Source organism: Gnatocerus cornutus, chromosome 1, assembly GCF_029298725.1.
Source record: "Gnatocerus cornutus isolate USDA-ARS CGAHR chromosome 1, icGnaCorn1.1, whole genome shotgun sequence".
NCBI classification, from domain to species: domain Eukaryota; kingdom Metazoa; phylum Arthropoda; class Insecta; order Coleoptera; family Tenebrionidae; genus Gnatocerus; species Gnatocerus cornutus.
In genome coordinates, this window is record NC_142233.1 from 26,844,333 (window position 1) to 26,863,598 (window position 19,266).

General features: G+C 33.1%; 2 protein-coding genes across 2 annotated transcripts; one reads left to right on the top strand and one right to left on the bottom strand.

Annotated features, from left to right (window-relative positions):
- The first annotated feature begins 70 nt into the window (after positions 1-70).
- Positions 71-1,426, top strand: LOC148181128 (glycosaminoglycan xylosylkinase homolog). Its single transcript, XM_088043494.1, has 3 exons — positions 71-917; positions 970-1,170; positions 1,235-1,426. Exons 1-3 carry the CDS (start codon positions 85-87, stop codon positions 1,416-1,418), a joined length of 1,218 nt encoding a protein of 405 aa, XP_087899620.1. The 5' UTR covers positions 71-84; the 3' UTR covers positions 1,419-1,426.
- A 338-nt stretch (positions 1,427-1,764) lies between these two features.
- Positions 1,765-16,900, bottom strand: LOC148181129 (phospholipid-transporting ATPase ABCA3-like). Its single transcript, XM_088043470.1, has 21 exons — positions 16,534-16,900; positions 12,312-12,628; positions 12,071-12,262; positions 11,767-12,023; positions 11,478-11,718; positions 11,254-11,427; positions 11,005-11,201; positions 10,591-10,825; positions 10,391-10,545; positions 10,194-10,343; positions 9,928-10,138; positions 9,627-9,876; positions 9,396-9,573; positions 9,111-9,348; positions 8,763-9,062; positions 8,486-8,713; positions 8,080-8,433; positions 5,621-6,114; positions 5,182-5,573; positions 4,951-5,128; positions 1,765-4,903 (listed from the first exon to the last, which is right to left on the bottom strand). The coding sequence occupies exons 2-21, from the start codon at positions 12,616-12,618 to the stop codon at positions 4,742-4,744; spliced, it is 4,893 nt and encodes a 1,630-aa protein (XP_087899596.1). The 5' UTR covers positions 12,619-12,628; positions 16,534-16,900; the 3' UTR covers positions 1,765-4,741.
- Positions 16,901-19,266: the final 2,366 nt, after the last annotated feature.

Below are 19,266 nucleotides of genomic sequence, written 5' to 3' on the forward strand. Positions count from 1 at the left end.
AGGAACATAAACGAGACGTCCCTTGAAAGCCTCCTTGGAACATATGGGACATGTTAACATCAAATGGTCTTCAGCTTCTTTTAAATGGTGCGAAAAAGAAGATTGTTAACCATCAGCGTCATCTTAATTATAACATTTTTTATTTCAACTAATTATTTATTGACAATTCTAACCACGTCGCAAACTGAAGTTCAAACCATCCATGATAAGATTTACCAACAGCTAAAAGAGCTACCAGAGGAGTACAAAACTAGAAGACCCCTTAAAAATGATAATTTTGATAACTTCCTTAAGTTTGTGAACAAAGCATCTCCCCGAGAAGACGTTGCGACAGTGTGGCAAACAGCAAACTCATGGGTATCCAAAGATCATCTGGTTAATTTAAATGACCCTATTGTGGGCGACCTACTCTTAGCACTCAAGAGTTCTAAAATTATATCCTCTGATTTAGATACCCGTGGAACTCAGCTGAAGTTGTTGCTAACTCTACAAGGCAATCAGAATGTGGTATTCAAGCCGAAGTGGTATACAATTGACAGGGTTATTGAAGGACCTGTTTATGCAGGGAAAGATAGATACAATTCAGAGATAATCGCGTTTTATTTATCTGCGATTTTAAATATGCCTCTGACCCCTTGTAGTGTGGAGCGTGTGGTTTCATTCTCAAACGATATTATGCCTGTGGCAACGAAACGTTTAATTAACACCAGCTTTGAAATAAGTAATAGAACGTGTATTTTTGGTAAATGTTACTATTGTAAGAAGCAAGATGCGATTTGTGAAGACGAAGAGTTTAAAGTTTATGGGTCTGTGATATTTAATATAAATGCGTCTTTCAAGAGTTATAGATCGCCGTGGCAAAGAACGTACAAGAAAAATAAGAAAGCTGTTTGGGAAACAAACGATAGCTATTGCAAGTTAGTGAACAAACTGAACTAAACTGGCAAAGTTGAACATTTATATTTTTAGAAATGTTAAAGAAAAGTTAGCAAGACGTCGACTATTGGATCTGGTCGATGTTTCCATTTTTGACTTTTTAATTCAGAACGGTGATAGACACCACTATGAGACGTTATATGATAATGTTGTGTTAATAGATAATGGAAAAGGATTTGGGAACCCTAATTTATCACATCTTGACGTTTTAGCCCCTTTGTACCAATGTTGTATGTAAGTGAACATTTATAAGTGATTTTCAACATGTAAAAAATGATTAACAATGAAACATTTTTAGATTACGAAATGTTACTTTACAAAAACTCCTGAATGTTGCGGGTGGTTACTTATTAAAAAGATTGGAAGCCATTCCAAATATAGAAAACCTGTTGACGATAGCACATAGGAAAGCAATTGAAGAACGATTATTAATTGTTTTTGCTACTATTGAATATTGTAATAATGAAAATAAAAAACAATGATATTTTTACGTGGTCTGATTAATCTTTTCAATACTTGTTATAACAAAGGATAAGTTTGATTGATAAGAAGTCAATTTAACAAGGTTAGGCTGCTAGTTGCGCCAAGTAAAAATCAAATCGGTGTCGCAGTAAAATTTGCAAAGTGAGACAGAAAAATCGTTGAATTCGAATAATTTTTTATGTCATCAAAAGTACCTGTGAATACTATTTACCTCTGATTAAATCGCGCGCCTAAAAATCGCAGTGGAGTTACGGCCTCAAGGACTAAATTTTGTTACATATTTTTAAAGCACGAAAATTGGAGTGATGCGTAAAAACCATTGCGAAAACATAAAAAAAGACGAGGTATTGTACTATTTTTAGATTTTATTATTATAGTTTACAAAATAAATGAAGCTACATATTATATGTATGTATTGCAATAACTTTAAGCAGTCCCATGGTCAGGCTTAAACCTATTATTCTCTTTCTCAGTATAAACGATTATTTATACGAATATTTTTTAAGCTTAGGTTTTTTAATCAACTATGCTCGAATTTTTTTAAATTGATTAACTTCACCTACACTTTATGTACATTAGAATTTTAGCTATGAGTCTAACTATTACAACAATTTAATTTTTTGTTAATTTTAAACCGAATTGACCTAAAAATGTCACAGATGATCCAACTCTTGCAAATTGAACATGTACGCATTACAAGTGTGAAAATTATGTACAAATGGGACTTTCTTTGATCCGATAAATTAAAATCGCCTTTTATCAATGTGGTGAAGTTAGGTCAAAGTTATAAAAATCCGAGTATAGTTGTTTAATTAATATTAATAGTATTCAATTGTTATTGTTAGTCAATAAGTAAACATGTATATTAAATAAATTCATCACCTTGTATTCAAATCTCGATCCTAAATTATCACAGACTGATTAAATAATATACATAAATACATAGTGGGTCTTATCTATTCTACCAAATTCATTCAAGATATTTCGACAATTTTGGTAATTATAAATACAATCCGTAGAAAAATATATTTTATTCATCAAAACTCTAGACTGTACTTTTGGAAATATCAAGAATGCGAATATAGTACATACGTGCGCATACTTACTTTCGTGTAAATCCCAAAACCTATTTATGTAAAAATAGTGCATATAAAATAAAACTTCCAAATTCTAACATCTTTGGTTACCGTAAAATTAAATAATACTGTTATAAATATACATAACTTTATAAAATTCGACATTAAGTGACTCTGTTAATAAGGAGTGTAAGCTATTTGTGGTATGCATGGAATCTGTGTGTTCTACTGTTTATATACCAGTTAGTTTATATGAATGGTTTCTGATACTGCATCGGGGTGGTAAAAGGATTATGGATGTAGTCCGAATTTTAGAGTGCATTTTTTATTTTGCTTATGCACACTAGTCAACAAGGTTCCTACTGGAAAAGTAGGAAGTGAGTTACAAGTAAAATTGTCTCCTGGTATTGAATTAGGGCAGAGTTCAAACATATTTTTAAATACTGTACATAGTATTTTTTTTTAGCGATTTCTCCAAAATTTAAAGTTTTGGAATTATTCAAGACGGTTGAAAAGGCGGTTAAATATTTCCAACGAACTATAATAATACACTTTGTAAATCCTAAAATCTTTTTGAAAAATTGAATTCCAATTTTTAATGTTATGCAATTTAACATAAACTCAAAAATGATTTAATCTATTTTTTTGAAATGTATCATTAAAAAATGAAATCTTGCCTTTTTGACACGCTATCAAAAATGTTCAGAAATATTGTTTTATTATTTTTGGGAGCTTTTAATAGCTATTTATTTGAGAAGGATATTAAGTAATTCATAATGAACGAGGACGTTACTTGTTAACGTCCGAGTTCTTTATGAATTAGTTAATATCCGTAGTAAATACAAAGCTTTATCGAAACATGTACGAATGAGGCAATGATACACCCAACAGTTCTGCAAATTTCCAATTTTTGACTTAATTTTTGAACGCGTTGAACAGCGAGAAAAGCAAGATATTTTATGTTACAGTTAATATAAATAAATGGAAATCTTCGGATTTTGATCTTCGATGTTGCTTTAATTTTCGAAAATACATTGAATATTATGAATTAAGGGCCATTATGCTATTATGAAACGGTAACTATGCTATTATGAAGCAGTAACTATGTTATTATGAATTATTTCTATCATCTCTATTATGAAGTACTTTACATGTAAGCATAGAAACGTATTAGATACATCTTAATGTTCATGTTTTGATAAAATACATAATATGCATTGATTGCATGTAAGTTAGATAAGATTACTGCCTATGGAGCCAGGGAGTTTTTAGGAAAATGCATAAGATAAAATGTTTATACTAAAAATAAAAGAATCTGTAAATCCTAGCTTGCCTCAAAATGAGAAGTGAAGTAACTCTACTTTACAATTTCTCCAGTTTTTTTCAAAGTTTGTTGACCAGTGTGTTATTTGTTAGTTTCAATAAAAATTCCCAAGCGATAATGGATCACGGGTGAAAATTTGAAATCAAAAAATTTGTTTACAGAAAAAATTAAGATCAATATCGTACAACCAGTTCTGGTAAAGTTCCACCAAATCAAAATAAAAGATCCTTTTATAACAGATTGAAAGACATTTTTTTCGTTTTGACACCCCCTTGGACCACAAATACAGTTTCATTTCAACACCCATTTCGAGGGGCAAAAACATTTCTTTTGTAACATAGAAACTTTCATTATCTCCAGTGCTTCTTCCTGGTGCAGCTTGAACTGGATGAATTCGAGTTTTCATGAATCCTTTTAAAATTTCTGTAGCAGTCGGCATTAATTTTTCTTCGAATCGACAAAGAACGTTGTTTTCCAAATTTTTCCGAAAATCACCGCCTTCAAAATTTCCGGATTGGTCCACTGAATTGTTTAAATCCTTTGAGCTCATTTTTATAATCTATTGGTTTACGTAAAACACCGTATAAACAGTTAATTCAATTTAGACCAATGAAACTCCAATGTTTTCGTAACATTTTATAACAACAAAACTAATAAAAATTGTACGGGTTTTTTCATTTTCCGTTCTTAGACAAGTTTTAATTACTGAGCAAATTCGATCCATTATTCAAACTGACTAGAAAAACAATTCGTTCATTCATTCGACCAATTTCGTAATAATGATCTATCCTTTGGTACTTTGCAGAATGATAATGACACGTGCAAGGTTAGTTGGATGAATAAACTGATTAATGACCAAATTTAACATAAAAAGTGATCCGACATGATGATTGACGAATAAAAAACCGTGTGCTTGGGCGCTTCAATTTCCTTCCGCAACCGTTAAAAATATATCTTCCAAAGAAATCTGATTAACCACGTAGTTTTCAATGTGTTCATTATACTTATCCTTCAAGTTTTCCAAGGCAAAGAATAGCTCACTCAGACGTTTGTTCTTGTCGGCAACTTGGTAAGTTAAAGTTTCCTAAAAATCTCCAATAGGTTTGTTTTGTTTAAGTAAATAGGACTTACCGCATATTCTTCTTTGAGGTTCGCACATAATTTTTCGCTAACTTCATTCTTGATTTCTTCCGTTTTGTCAGACAAGTTCTTCAATCGAAGTGTGACTTTGAAGCCTTGTTGGTATTTATTCTTCAACGCCAAAAGACTCCCTTGATCTTTTATTTCGCCATCCTTCATGATGGCAATTCTACAAAACCATAAACAGTTTGTGACTTTTTTTAAGTTGTAGTAGGTACTTACTCGTCACATAGATTTTCACATTCTTCCATACTATGCGAACATAATAAAAACGACGTGTCTTTGGCCTTCTTGAATGAAGATAGAATATTCCAGAATTTGCGTCGACTAGCGGGATCGACACCGCTTGTTGGTTCATCGAGCAAAATAACTTTTGGAGAGCCCAAGAACGCTAAACATGTGCTAAGTTTGCGTTTATTACCGCCGCTGTATTCAGAACACGGTTTATCGGCATAATCTTCTAGACCAAAGTTTTTCAGCAGATAGTTGGTTACTCTTTCCGCGTCGGTTGAGGAGTAGCCCTTTACACGTGCCATGGTGTTCAGTAATTCTCTCCCACTTAAGAAGAAATTCAAGCAGTCTTCTTGGGGACAATAACCGATTTTTTCGCAGTACTTAAATCACACATTTATTTACTAATCCAGATAAAATAGTTTCTTACTTCAGTTTGTGATATTTTCACGGGTGCTTCTTCAGGTTCTAACACTATATCTCCCTTGTCGAAGAACAAATATTTGGTTAACATGCGAAAAGTTGTAGATTTTCCAGCACCGTTGACTCCCAACAGCCCGAAACACTTATTCTTGTTTAAGTGGAACTTAAGTTTTCTTACGATTTCTTTTCTTCCGAAGCTTTTCGACAAATCCTTGACGAGGAGGGTTTTGCTTTCGTTGCTAACACCATCTACTTCATCTTCATCTCTCGGCAATTTGTTGTGACTCGGCGAGTTGGTAAGGTTAGTTTTAGACGGAGCAAGGATGGTACTTGGGTATTTCAAAAGGTGCAAAAACTTTTTAAAGGTATCAGTATTTAAGAATATTAAAAGAGCGAAGTAGAAGAAGAAGGATAGAATCGTCAGTAGCAATTCATTTTTGATGCCAACGCTATCATTCTGGAAGTAGCTTTGAAATTTGTGGCATTCTGTTGAATCGGGACCTGAAATATCAATTCGAATTAACACCAGCTTAATGGTTAATTTAATATTAATTAATTCATAAATTAACGATTTATGTGTTTTTACGACACGATGTGTCCCTGACTTTATAATTCATACACCCTTATGAAGCCATTTTGTGTAATTAACAACTTTTTGAAAACTCGACTTACATGGTGTGAAATGAACAATTCAATTGTACCGCAAGGTTGAATTTTAAGACCATTCTTATGTTTCGTATTTTTATCTTATTATGTACAATATATTGCTAAATAAGAAGAAAACAAAGATCCAACACCTGAGAAAAATTGAGAAAAAAAAACACAATAATAGGAAAACAAAAGTACAACAATTATAACAAAAAAAAAACTTAAAAATGTTACATTTGTTACACAACTTGTTGTAAGTTGAACATGCTGATTAGTATTTAGTAGCATATTGAGACATTTTCCGATCCTTTTAACGGTTCCTAGAATCTTCAGCGTGTAGGAGAATGTTGCAACCTTTGTATACCTTCTCATATACATACAGAAAAACACGGTGTAAGAGGTAGTAGTTATGAAATAACCATCACAAAGAACCAAATTATCAAGCTTATACATATGTCAACAAACAAGCTTTCCAAGCTCATGAAGATTCGTACAAGTTGACTTGATAGTCAAAAACCTTGGGAAAGTGGCCACTTTGTTACTTGCAAGTATGATTTTTGACGTCTGTGTTGCTCCGAGTTATTAAACCGAACACGTAGAAAAAAGATCCTCGCAGTGAAGTTAAAATTTTTTTTTTTTCACATCCTTAGCTACAGGTATAGGGGCAACCAAAAGATGATGACAAAATATGATCACAATTCGAGTAATCGTCATCACAATCGGCTTCACCATCATTATGTCATCTGGAACCACAAATTTTATTGTGTTGTGTTGTGAAAATATGTATTAATTATTTCACTGGTGGTGACAACTCTTGATTAACCATCCCATTCCGTCAGGAAATCTAAAAGAGTTTTTTCGGGAGTAAATATGGAAGCACAGTTTACGGACATCGTTTCAAATATCACGTTCAAATGTACTTAGCATAGCCTTTTTTGGTCAGTTTTTTCTATTGTTTGGCAATTGTATGTTCGAGTAATCCACTTTTGAAATGATGTTTAAATCTGTGCAAGAGGATCATCATAATATATTATGATGAAACAATGTCGTCAAGTTCTTGACAGGAATAGACGCAGGCATCATCGATATTTTATACAATAGATATCATAATTTACGAACTAAAATACCATATAAGTTAAGTAGATCACCTTTTGCAACGTGAAATTAGTACAAAGTATCCACTTTTGATAATTGCAGCTAGCGTAGGATGATGGCGATCTTCTTTAACCCTCAAAAGACATTGACCGGCTTCCATGGATTATCGATTTCTTGTAAAACTAAAAGTTTTAGTTATGGGAACTAAATAACGTGGACTCAGAATTTTAATAGCACCTTGATAAAAGGTTACTAGTTGTTGCTACGGCTGTACAAAGAAACCTATATGAGCTAGTAGGAATCTTTATTACCGCAACACGTATCTGATCACCAAGACCAGGGTTTGTAGTAGGAATCGTCACCGTAATGTAATCGGTACCTTGTTAAAGGACACCTAGTTATTACTCTTGCACCGGAGTCCTAGTAATAGCAGTCTCTAGTAATAGTAATACTAGTGGGCATTCCGGTTGTGCAAGGAAACCTACGTAAGTAGGAATGGCATCGTAATATTATGTACCTTGTTCAAAGGTTACGTGCGGCTGTTCGACGAGACCTACACAAATTTGTAAGAATCCGTACCGTAATATGAATAGTACCAACAAACTAATTACTACGGTTGCTCAAGGAAACCTACTTGGACTAGTACCTCACCAAAAGGTTACTGCTTTTTACCACGGCCCACATTCAATAAACTGCATGCATTAAAATTAAAAAAGTACTTACCAAAGCAGCAAGGATTTGGATCTGTGTGACACAAGTGAGTTTTCTTGTACGGATCCATGAATTTCCAGTTGAAATTATCAACAAATTTTTTTGAAAACTTCACACACATGTAAGTTAACGTGAACGGTGGTGAGAATATAATCAAAAGTGGTTTGAAAACTCTTGCAATTCTGATGTAAGTACTACTTTGAGAGAATTCTATTGGAATTATTATCAAAGTTGGGAGAATTCCAACAAAAATTCCCAACAATATCAATAAGGTAAATCCTCCAGACACAGTTTTACGGTAGCTCAGCAAGTACGTAAACGGTAATGATGTAAAGATGTAAGTTACAAATATTGTCACCATTGCACCTTAAAAATAATTTTTATTTTTAATTAATATTGACTTCTTATTAATACTTACAAATATCTGCAGCTTTAAAGGCACCCGAATTGTAATCCAAAATATTAAGCAAACACAGCAGCAAAAATTGCAGTAACAGCGGTGGTACTGAGAACGCCAAATCAAACAGGGCATTGGAGAGCCAGTAGAAATATGTTCTTATTCCAGCGATTGTCTGGATTTGGATAAAGTCGGTTGAAATTTCAGTATGTGGAAAAACGATGAAATTGCTCATGAAGAAGAACAGGCCTAAAATATTACAATTATTTTTGATCATAATATCCACCAAGGAACTTACTAATGGGTATCAAAATCAACCAAACGCTTATGACATTAACGAACGATAATTCAGATGGTGTGGATTCTGAAGAAATTGGTTTAAGTGGAACGTTCTTGACACTTATAGAAAACGACTCATTGAGCAGCGTTTTAATCAACGCGTTTGTTGCAAGATTAATCGAAATTGGAATTCCATGGATCGCCTCCAGTGAATACATAGGATTTACGCCGAGTTTCCCATCGTTTTGGTTAAACTCAGCCGCAACAATCATATGTTTTTTGTAAAAAGCTATGTTAGCCACTCCATAGTTTACAATCTCTGCAATTAAAAATAAGAAGCCGCATCAAATTAAAATTAAATACTGACCACCAGAAACATTGTTCGTGACCATTCCATGTCCACCTTCATTTTCAACTGCCTCACCATATAAACTTCTGATTTTTGTTATTGCGGGATCAGCAGTGTTTACGCCACCATAAAATACTTTTGGTTTGCCATATATTCTTAGGGAGAGGTCCAGTGACGGGCCTGCTGTATCATCAAAGTTGTTACTGGACATGGCTAACCATATAGCCAAGAAAAAAATTAAGTTAGACACCACGACCTACAAAATTCGATTAGTTTTCTAGATTAATTAAAAAGTTAACTCACAGCTGGGACAAAAAAGTAGAATTTTTTTCGTAGAAAGTACCATCGTTTTATCATCAAGGCAAAGAAATTATTCATTGTACGTTCTGTTAGCTTTTCGGACCTCGGCAATTGCGTTAGATCTTCAGTGCTGGAGTGGTCTACTTCGTTCTCGCTAACACCATCAAGTTCATCTTTAGCTCTACAAAATAGTAATAAATAATAAATAGTAGTAAAAATCTGAAGTAAACTTACTTCAAAAACACATCGTTTAGAGTTGTTACATTCATGGTGATGTCAACAATATCCCAATTCACTTGCTTTTGCTCTAATTCTGCAATCAATTTGGCGTATTTTCCGTCCGCGTCCAAAGGCAACAAATACACGATGGAATCATCATTCTCTCGAATAATTTTCGCATCCGCAAAGTGCTCCGTCACTTTTTGTTTAATGTTGTAAACAGACAATTGTGATTTTAGTAGCAAGCAAAGGTGATATCCGGTGTCTTAAATAAAATTGTTATTTCTAAAGCTTGGAGAAGCCGTAATATAATTACTGTATTTTGTTTTCAACTGCATTGGAGTGCCGTAACATTGTAAGTGGCCATTGGCCATGATGGCTATCCAGTCACCAAGCACATCAGCTTCTTCCATGAAGTGTGTCGTTATCAGAACAGTTTTTGTTTTTCTGTATTCTAGTAGCAAATCCCAGACTTTGCGACGCGATTCTGGGTCCATCCCGGAAGTTGGTTCATCCAAAATGATAACCTAGAGAACAATTCACCCATTAGAAGAAACAGTCTTTTTCGATGTTTTTTAGTACCTCAGAGTTACCAATTAGTGCCATTCCTAAACATAGCTTCCGCTTCATACCACCAGACAAAGTGTTGGCCATGTCATCTTTTTTATCACCTATACCGAGCGTTCCTAACATCTGTTTGATGTCATTCTCTACGTCTTTAGACCCTTTGAGCTATAAAACGAAGTTTTAAACAAATTAAAGGAGTTGTCATTACGCACCATTGCAAAAAACTCCAAATGTTCCGAAACGGTCAAATCCGGGAAAAACAGATTATGTTGTGGGCATAAACCCATCAGTTTTCTCACTTCATCGGTGTGTTTTTTAATATCTTTGCCGTTGACAGCCACAAATCCATCCGTTGCGTTGATCATTCCTAGAGATGATGTTTGATTTGGGATAAGGTCTAAATTTTCCTTACCTGTTAGTATGGACATTGTTGTGGTTTTTCCTGCACCATTCTGCCCCAATAGTACAGTTATATGGTTTTTGTAAATGTCCATGTTTAGATTATCGACGGCCATATGATTCGAATATTTTTTGTAAAGGTTGCGAATTTGAATACACGGTGGTTTTCCTTCTTCGACATCATGACTTCTCAACAAATTATCGCCGTGTGAGCTCTGGACACGACGCGCGAAGAATCGCTTCACCAACTAAAATTCCAAAATGTTTGTCTTTACGTCCAAATATTTAAAAATTGTCTAGATCAAGATGATTCTTAAATGCAATAGAATAAAAGGTTTCAAACTGGTTTTTAAAATTATCGAACCCCTTTCCCTTATTTATTAGTTAAGAATCACACTCATTATAAACCCAACATAAATTGTCTTACTTTGGTAAGTTCTATAACTGGAAAACCATATGGTTTAGCAATTCCATACTCTCCCGGCTTGACATTCTCTATATAAAGTGTAAGAAGCATATACACGACCATATCCACTATTAACATTATGAAAACATTTCCCATCGTTACATCGTTTTCATCTCCACTTCCTGGTTCAAACAGATTATTCCACTGAATACCAGTTTCTAGAATCATTGTAATTAACACCACGAACTAGAAATTCCACAAGAAAATTACCTCGTATCTCGTACAATGAAATGGAGGAATACCCAAAGTGAAGCGCCATGTTTGGGAAAAGAGCAAGCGGTATCTTAGATTTCCATAATAAAGATTCAGACGTAGACACATATGATTGGGGTACAAAATAAGAGAATATCCACACCAATATTCCAACAACTGTTGCAATGGACGCTAAAAGTTTTCTCTGTAGTGTTGTAAAACTTAAATATTTTTACACTTACGCGTATTGAATATGCTGGCAATTAGAAAACAGAAGGTTATAGCTGCCATACAATACAAGAACAAGAACACGAACAAAACTGTGCCGTCTGAAAATTCAATTGGAGGGTATGACACCCCCCAAAACGGAACTTTCATCAATATTACCACTGCTATGATCGAAAAGAGATTTGTAATCAATGCGTGAATAAACCATCCCAGCCATATTAACGACGACTTTAAACCAACCATTTTCATGAATTCCTGTTAATTTCGTAATGAGTTTTAATTCAATTTATTTAGAGTTTATACCTTCGTTCCGGACGCTTTTTCTTCTCCGACTCTTCGCAACACAGCAGGGCACAAAAATATAAAACTGAAGATGGTTATCAGTGGTAGAAAATAGATGAACATTTCGTTTATTCCAGAGTCTACAGTACGTGGAGGGTCTGGAAACTCTTGCAAAGAAAACTCCACATCGTTGATTTTATTCGAAAATAGTTCCATGTACGAAAAGTCTATAGCAACTTGCAGCGCAGCAAAACCTTTGTAAATGTACTGAGATGATGCTAAAAATGTTTGTTATAATGACTATAAACGTTTGAAAAAAACCAACTTGATCCTCCAACGTCCATCATAGGAAAGAAAAGCTTGTCGGTGTTCCAGGAGAAGTGTTTATCATAAATTGTTAGATCGTAATTCAAATTGCGATCATCATTTCCATTGAAGATAACAGCTGCAATTTGTGAAGAACTATTGTTTTCGAATGCTTTTAACAGATCGTGTTTTGATGAAAACTCGCTAACGGCTGAAATTTTAATTTTAGTCTGAATTTTGCATCAAGTTGAACTGAATACCATCTCCGGGTATTTGAAACTTTTCTTGGACGCTTCGTATTATCTTACGATACGTTGGCGTATCAGGAGCATACCACAATTTTAGTTCTCCTACATTCAAATGGGCGTATATTTCATGTAACGTGGACGCGTTGTAATATGTAGGCTCATCAATGTGAATTTTATTCATTCCTTGTATTTTTGATCTGCCATAAGCTACTAAAGTAAAAAGCACAACTGGTATAAAAATTTCTGTTGCTGTGAGGAGCCAGTGTCGTTTTCTGATTACCAAGTTTTTCCATAATATCACTTTAAATTGGCGCCACATTTTGTAGAATCTGAAAAATGTTAGCGTAAAAAATAATTTTATTAAAATATGGAAATACGATTATCAGTTAACAGTTTTCCAGCGTTGATCGCGCACACACAAACTAGAACAAATATGTCATTGGGAAAAATTATATTGAACGAAATAATCCATCGAAATTAATACATTAAACCGATTAGATTAATTTAATAACGCTATTTAAAGTAGGAAACATGGATTATACTCCTAACGTGAATTAACCTAGTCTTTGGATTAATATAAAATGTAGCATAAAATATTAATATTTGCCTTAAATGAGAAAACCTTATTACTGGAGCAGTTGAAACCACTTTCTCCTACTTGAATATAGAATTATATTTTGACTTATACCGTATAAAATTGCTTTTAATAACTGAGGAGTTATTTTTCAAAATTCAATGAATCCACTTCATAAAGGGTTTAGAAAAAACGATAATTTGTTAAATTTTCTTCAAATTTGCTTCAACTATTTTGGCATAAGAAGGTAACACAATGTTTTAGCAAGAGGTTTTTCACTGAATAAAATATACAGATTGTTACATTTGCTCAAAATAATCTCAAATTCACATCAAACCCACTGTCAGTCAAAATTGAATTTATTGAGTTTTGAAAATTAACTCCCTAACTGGAATGCACTGATTCCATCAGTCTTCTAAATGAAAATCGTGAGATTGGCAACAGACCAACATATTTTGCATATGTGTATAGCATAATGTGGCGATAGCAAATTTAATTATACAATTTTAATCAATAAATCCTTCACGCTTGGGTAATCGATGATGTATGTCTTGATCGTCGTTTTAATATTTATCGCTTACTTGGAACCAATGAATTTTACAGAGCGTCTACATCGACCTTCATTATTCCTAACGCCGGTGATCCAAATTTGTGCATTTCACAAACAAATATTTTTTATATCACAAAATAGTCGGATTAAAATTATTTTAAAAAGATAGAAAGCGTGAAATAAACTCATAAAGTAATGATTTTTTCTTAGCTCTAATAGAAATAGGTTTTCAACGTATTTTATGTTGCTTACAGCCACTTTACCGCAAGTCTATAATAAATGTAACATCCTTTATCTTGTCTGAATGATCTACTTTATTATTATCTAAATTGATTTTTCATGTTTTTTTATGTTTACAGACAAATTTTAAATTAGTATGTATGCATGAAAGACAAAACATTAATTTGCAACTTCATTAATTATAAGCTGACATTGTGGTGCAATATTTTGAAAAACACTGAAATGTAAATGAGTAATGTTAATACATAGTACATTATTAACGTATTTTATAAGGCTATTATCGTAGCTCACGAATGAGTTTTGACCGCGACGAGCCAGCGAGGAGTAGTGAAATGGAATGACTTATGAAAATAGTCTAATACACTATTTTTTACACTTTTTATTGTACAATATAAATTTAAATAATACATTAAAAACAAAATACTTTGGAATAGGAATTTTTTAACAAATTTGGTTGGCAACAAATGAAGTGATGGCACTTGTCTAACAAAATTTGAATTAGAATATCAGTATCTCTGACGTTTTTTGCTTAAATCCGATCAAAAAAATTTCTCTCCACCGGCAGGTCATATTTTCTTGTGGTTTACATACTGGTGAAAGATTTATTAATAGTTTAATTCTAATTAATAATATAAAGACGTTTTTAGTTATTTAACAATGTATGTTTTCTCTCCTCTGGCTATTTCCCTCGACGACCAAATCATAGAAGTGTAAACTTAAGTTTTTTATTTTTTTTTTGAAAATTTGCTTTAATTTAGTGTGCAAACCCCTGATCAAAAACTGTAGATAGATAACTGTATTAAGCTTTTCGAGGTGGTTGCTGTAAAATTTAAAAAGTCAAAGCATTAAAACTTTGAGGTCAGTATAAAAGTAAATATTCATTCAATATTACAAAAGAACCCAACAGCGTTTTCTAATCTGTTAATATTCTAGCAAACAATTATTGTACATTAAAGAACCTGTTAAAACTGCAAACAATAGTATCTAAAAAAAGTTAATAAATTAAAAATATGTAAGCCCAAAATTGCCCTCCTTTCCTAGGCGAGCACCACGAGTATCCACAAAAGTCAGCCCTTCTAGGTACCTCTTTTTGGAAACATTCACACCCATAATTTGAATGCTGCTCCAAAACATCCGGTGATTAATGATAAGAATTACTAAACAATGTTTTTTTTCGTAAAACTTGAACCGGAAATGATTTGTTCAAAGTATCAATTTAAATAGATTATGTGGCAGTTTCCAGTACGCTCATTTCTTTATTAATTATAATTGAGGCCTGCCATTCCAAAACGTTGTAAGTGCCATTTTAATAATTTTACAGGAAACGAAAAAAACTGTTTTACTCTTAAAGTAACCAATACTATGAACTAAATTAAATTTATGTTAGTGTACTGTTTTTTGAAACGATTTTCGCAAAAGAAAATCGAAAAGAAGTTTATCATCAATGTTTAAAAAAATGTGAAAAGTGGGCAATTTCCAAAAAGTTGTAGTTCAGCTACTACGAGGGTAATTCCAAAAGTTTTGAGAATAGAAAAAACAAAACAAGTTAGATCAAAACTGTTTATTACAGCTTTTCGAAATAGGCCTCTTGAGCTTCTATAAAAGAGTGCATGCGCTTAAACCAATCCCTAAAGCAACCAGCCCATGCCTCTTGGGGTAGCGCGCTAACTTCGTCCTGGAATGCTTGCAGCGCGTCATCAGGACACTGAAACGACCGGTTTTGGGGTCATGGTGTATACCCAGGTTTCATCACCTGTAACAACCTCTGATACACGTTTGGAAGTGCCATCTTCAAAACAATCTGGCATGTAGCGGCACCAATCTAAGCGCGCGTCCTTTTGCTCCTGTGTCAGCTAGTGTGGCACCCAACGCAACGCAATTTTTTTTACTCGCAGGTGTTGGTGCAAAATGCTGTCGACCGCTGCCGATCCAATGTTCAAGATGTGCTGAATCTCGCAACATGTGATTCGACGGTTATTCACTATCAGTTCCTCCACAGCATTAACGTTTTCTGGAGCAACTGCGGTTGAAGGTCGGCCGCTTCTTTCTTCATCCGTCAATGTTACACGTCCGCGCCGAAATTCACCATACCAGCGGTAAACCGTTGCTTAGGAAGGGCTTTCATCCCCAAATGCCCCTTTTAATTTTTTAAAGCACTGTTCTTCCTTTATGCCAACTTTGAAGTCGTACAGGATCATCGCCCGGAATTGTTCTCTGGTCAGTTTCATTTTTATGACTGATTCGCGCTTCTATTATAAACTAAAGGGTTATAGGGGGTGAGTGAAATTTTTGTGGTATAGTCACCACTAGTCGTCCGTTATTGTCATGGAAACAGATAACTCCCCACCCTTCTTGTTTCTTCCATTCTCAAAACTTTTGGAATGACCCTCGTAATGCTGAGTCAAAACAAGTTCAGCTTTTTAAGAATCGTCTTTCTAGAAGACGATTTATATTGTGTCTCGCTATTTCTCGACGCCTTTTGAAAAGCCCTTTTCCACTTGTTTAGATTTCAAAATGATTTTTACCCCAATTTTTGATAGGTTTATATTTGGAACTTACAATGTTTTGACTTTCACACTTGTTTAAATGTAGCAGAAGTTTAGCAAAACCACTTGCACCAAAACATAGATTTAATATTGTACATACAACCCACATCCAAAAAAAACAGTTTTTGCGAAAATTGGCACTTACCCCCGTTAATTAATAATTATTATTATGCTCTAAAAATAATATTTTCCGTTCACTGAATAATATTTTATCATATTAGTATGGAGTATCTTATCGCGGTGACCTTTCTAAAACCAACTATGATACGAAGGAAATGTTATTCATAACGGACTGTTATATTCAATGTATTTACACATGCCTACCTTCAAAAATGCAGTCAGAGTTTGATGCGAATATCCAACAGCAGTTAAATGCAGAATCTTGTGTATTTTTTATAACAGCGATGTTTGTAAAGCTGATTCATGCAAATGTAATGTGAATACCAATTCCATTTGACAAAACATTTCAACAGTAAGAATAATTGTTCACTTCCTTCACAGTGTTATTAATGTCAAATTTGACAATCTTCTGAAATATACACAAAAAACAACACCAAAAACTGTTATTATTATTATTGTGATATTGCAAGCACAACGATATTCGAGTACTTTAAATATAAAATGGGACGCACACCATAATAAGTGACGTATCGTATAAGTGACGTTTAAGGTTACTTCCTCCACCACTCGGAAGAAACACGTACTAACTGGTTGTTAAAATCGAAAACTCTCCAAGAGGGGTCGTTGCCTGAATTAGCCTCATAATTTTAAATTATCTGAAGAATTTTGTCCATTTTTGAACACTTTCAAGTCAAATACTCTAACAACCCTGTACTAAGCATATCATATATAGAGATAATTTCCCTAAGAAAAGAAAACGATAAATTCTTTGATAGGTGTGACTGATTAGTAGTTATCTACCCCTTTGTTCGAATAATAAACATGAAATGTCAAGCCCTAATTGTTTTCAATGCTTAATGGTTTTTTTCGTATTTGTTAGTAAAATATGTTTCAAAAAATTGATGATTGTGAATAAAATAGCTTACTATTCACGGTAGAAGTTTCATTCCTGGGTCGAGATCTTGATCACTTCGCAGTAACGAAACATTTTCCACCTCGAATGTAATCTACTATTTACTTTTAACATTGATGAAAAGCATAATGAAATGAGCCAAAAAAATTTTATTAATAAGAATATTGATGAAATGTTGATTTTTACTTTTTAAACAATGTTAAAGTTCAAGTCGTTTAAGTGATTAAGGACTGAGCCATTTAGGAGAAAATATCCGAATATTGGATACTTTTTTAAAAAAATATATTAAAAATATGTACTTGCTTTTAAATTGAATCAATTAAATTATTTATATTGAGTTTGAAATGTTGACTTTATGATCTATGCGTTTGAATTATAAAAAAATACAAGATTTTTATTTTATCGGCAAAAATGTGTTTTGTCATAAATTTGATGCTCTAAAATAAGGTTTCCTAATACTGGATGTCCAATAATGGGTATAAAAGATCTGAATATGGCATATCCAATAATACGACCCGAAAATAAAAATAAAAATACTGTTTTCATTTATTTATTTCAAAAGTTTAATTGTTTTTTAATGAACAAGTAATTGAAAATCTAGTCAACGACGTCCTTCAATACAAGGTGTTAATAGTTATTTATTATACAAGCGTCTAAAATGAATGTTTAACAAGCAGTCAAGCGCGTTTTAATGGCTGCAAGTTAAACATTCATTTTAGGCGCTCGTGTATACAAACTTTTATTCAATTTTGACCACTGCTCTAAGTCCCAAAAATAGTGATTCAAAGTTCACATTCGAGAAACGTCAGAACCGACAGCTACGAAATAAAAATTTTATGAGCGTAAAAATTCGTTTACAATATCAGGTGTGCATGTGCAGTGACTCTGGTGACAGTGTTTGTTTACTTCAGACAAGCTAAAAATTGTAAAAAATTCATCCAAAAGTTCAAAAATCATGCAAGATTCCAAAGAAATAATGGAAAACTTGCTTCCATTAAAGAGTCGAGATGCTTATAAAAAAGCGTATCAAAAGTTTCTTGGATGAAAAGAGCAGCAAGGCGTTATCATAACCATGGTTTCAAAACAAAAAAATACAATTTTTATTTAGCTTGTGGATTAAAGTTTTTATACCACTAGCGGATAAACCAAAGCTTTAGTGGCCTAGTAACAGCAAAATAAACGTCTGTTTAAATGTCAAAATTGAATAAAAATTATTTATAATGTTACTTAAGTCAACGACGTTTCAGTTACGGTTTTATGTCCAAATTTTTGATTTTCAGGTTTCAAACTACAACTAGAACAGTTTTCTTAACTCAAATTTTATAATAAATAAACGTATTCAACTCGAGCAAACAAAATATTCAAATTAGCACAAAAGACTTTCGTGTTGTTATTTACGCCATATTGAAAAACTGACATGTGTGAGGAGTCTATGACCTGAAATCTTGTCTAAACGCAGCTATTAACGTAGCGGTAACTCGCTTTTCCAAATTGTGTTAGGGTGGTATCCAATATTAGGGACCTATCCAATATTTGGTGCTCTTTCCCTACCTTACTTATTTGTGTATTTGTGAACAGTGCTGCAATAACTTATTGTAATGAACGAATAGCGTTGCTAATTGGAGCTTTAATTCTCCCGCGGTTGTTATTCAAGAACTTACTTATTCTTGCATTTTAAATTTTGAATTTTGAACACTTATTACTAGCACCCACTTGAACATTTCCAATTTCCACTTATGATTTTCAGTTGATAGATTTTTTCAAGTATTAGTACTCATTAATTACTACTTATAGTGCTTATACCTACTTTTTTCAAGTAATTGTAGTACAAAAGTACACAATTTCATTAATATTTAGCTAAAAAGCTACACCATAATAATATCTAATTAATTATTTAATTCTATTATTATTTATACTATTTATACTTTTTATTACTTTTTTATACTATTTATTTTAATAAAAAGTTTAATCAACTTATTAATGATAATTAATGTGTTTTTAGTATAATTATTTTTATAAATCAT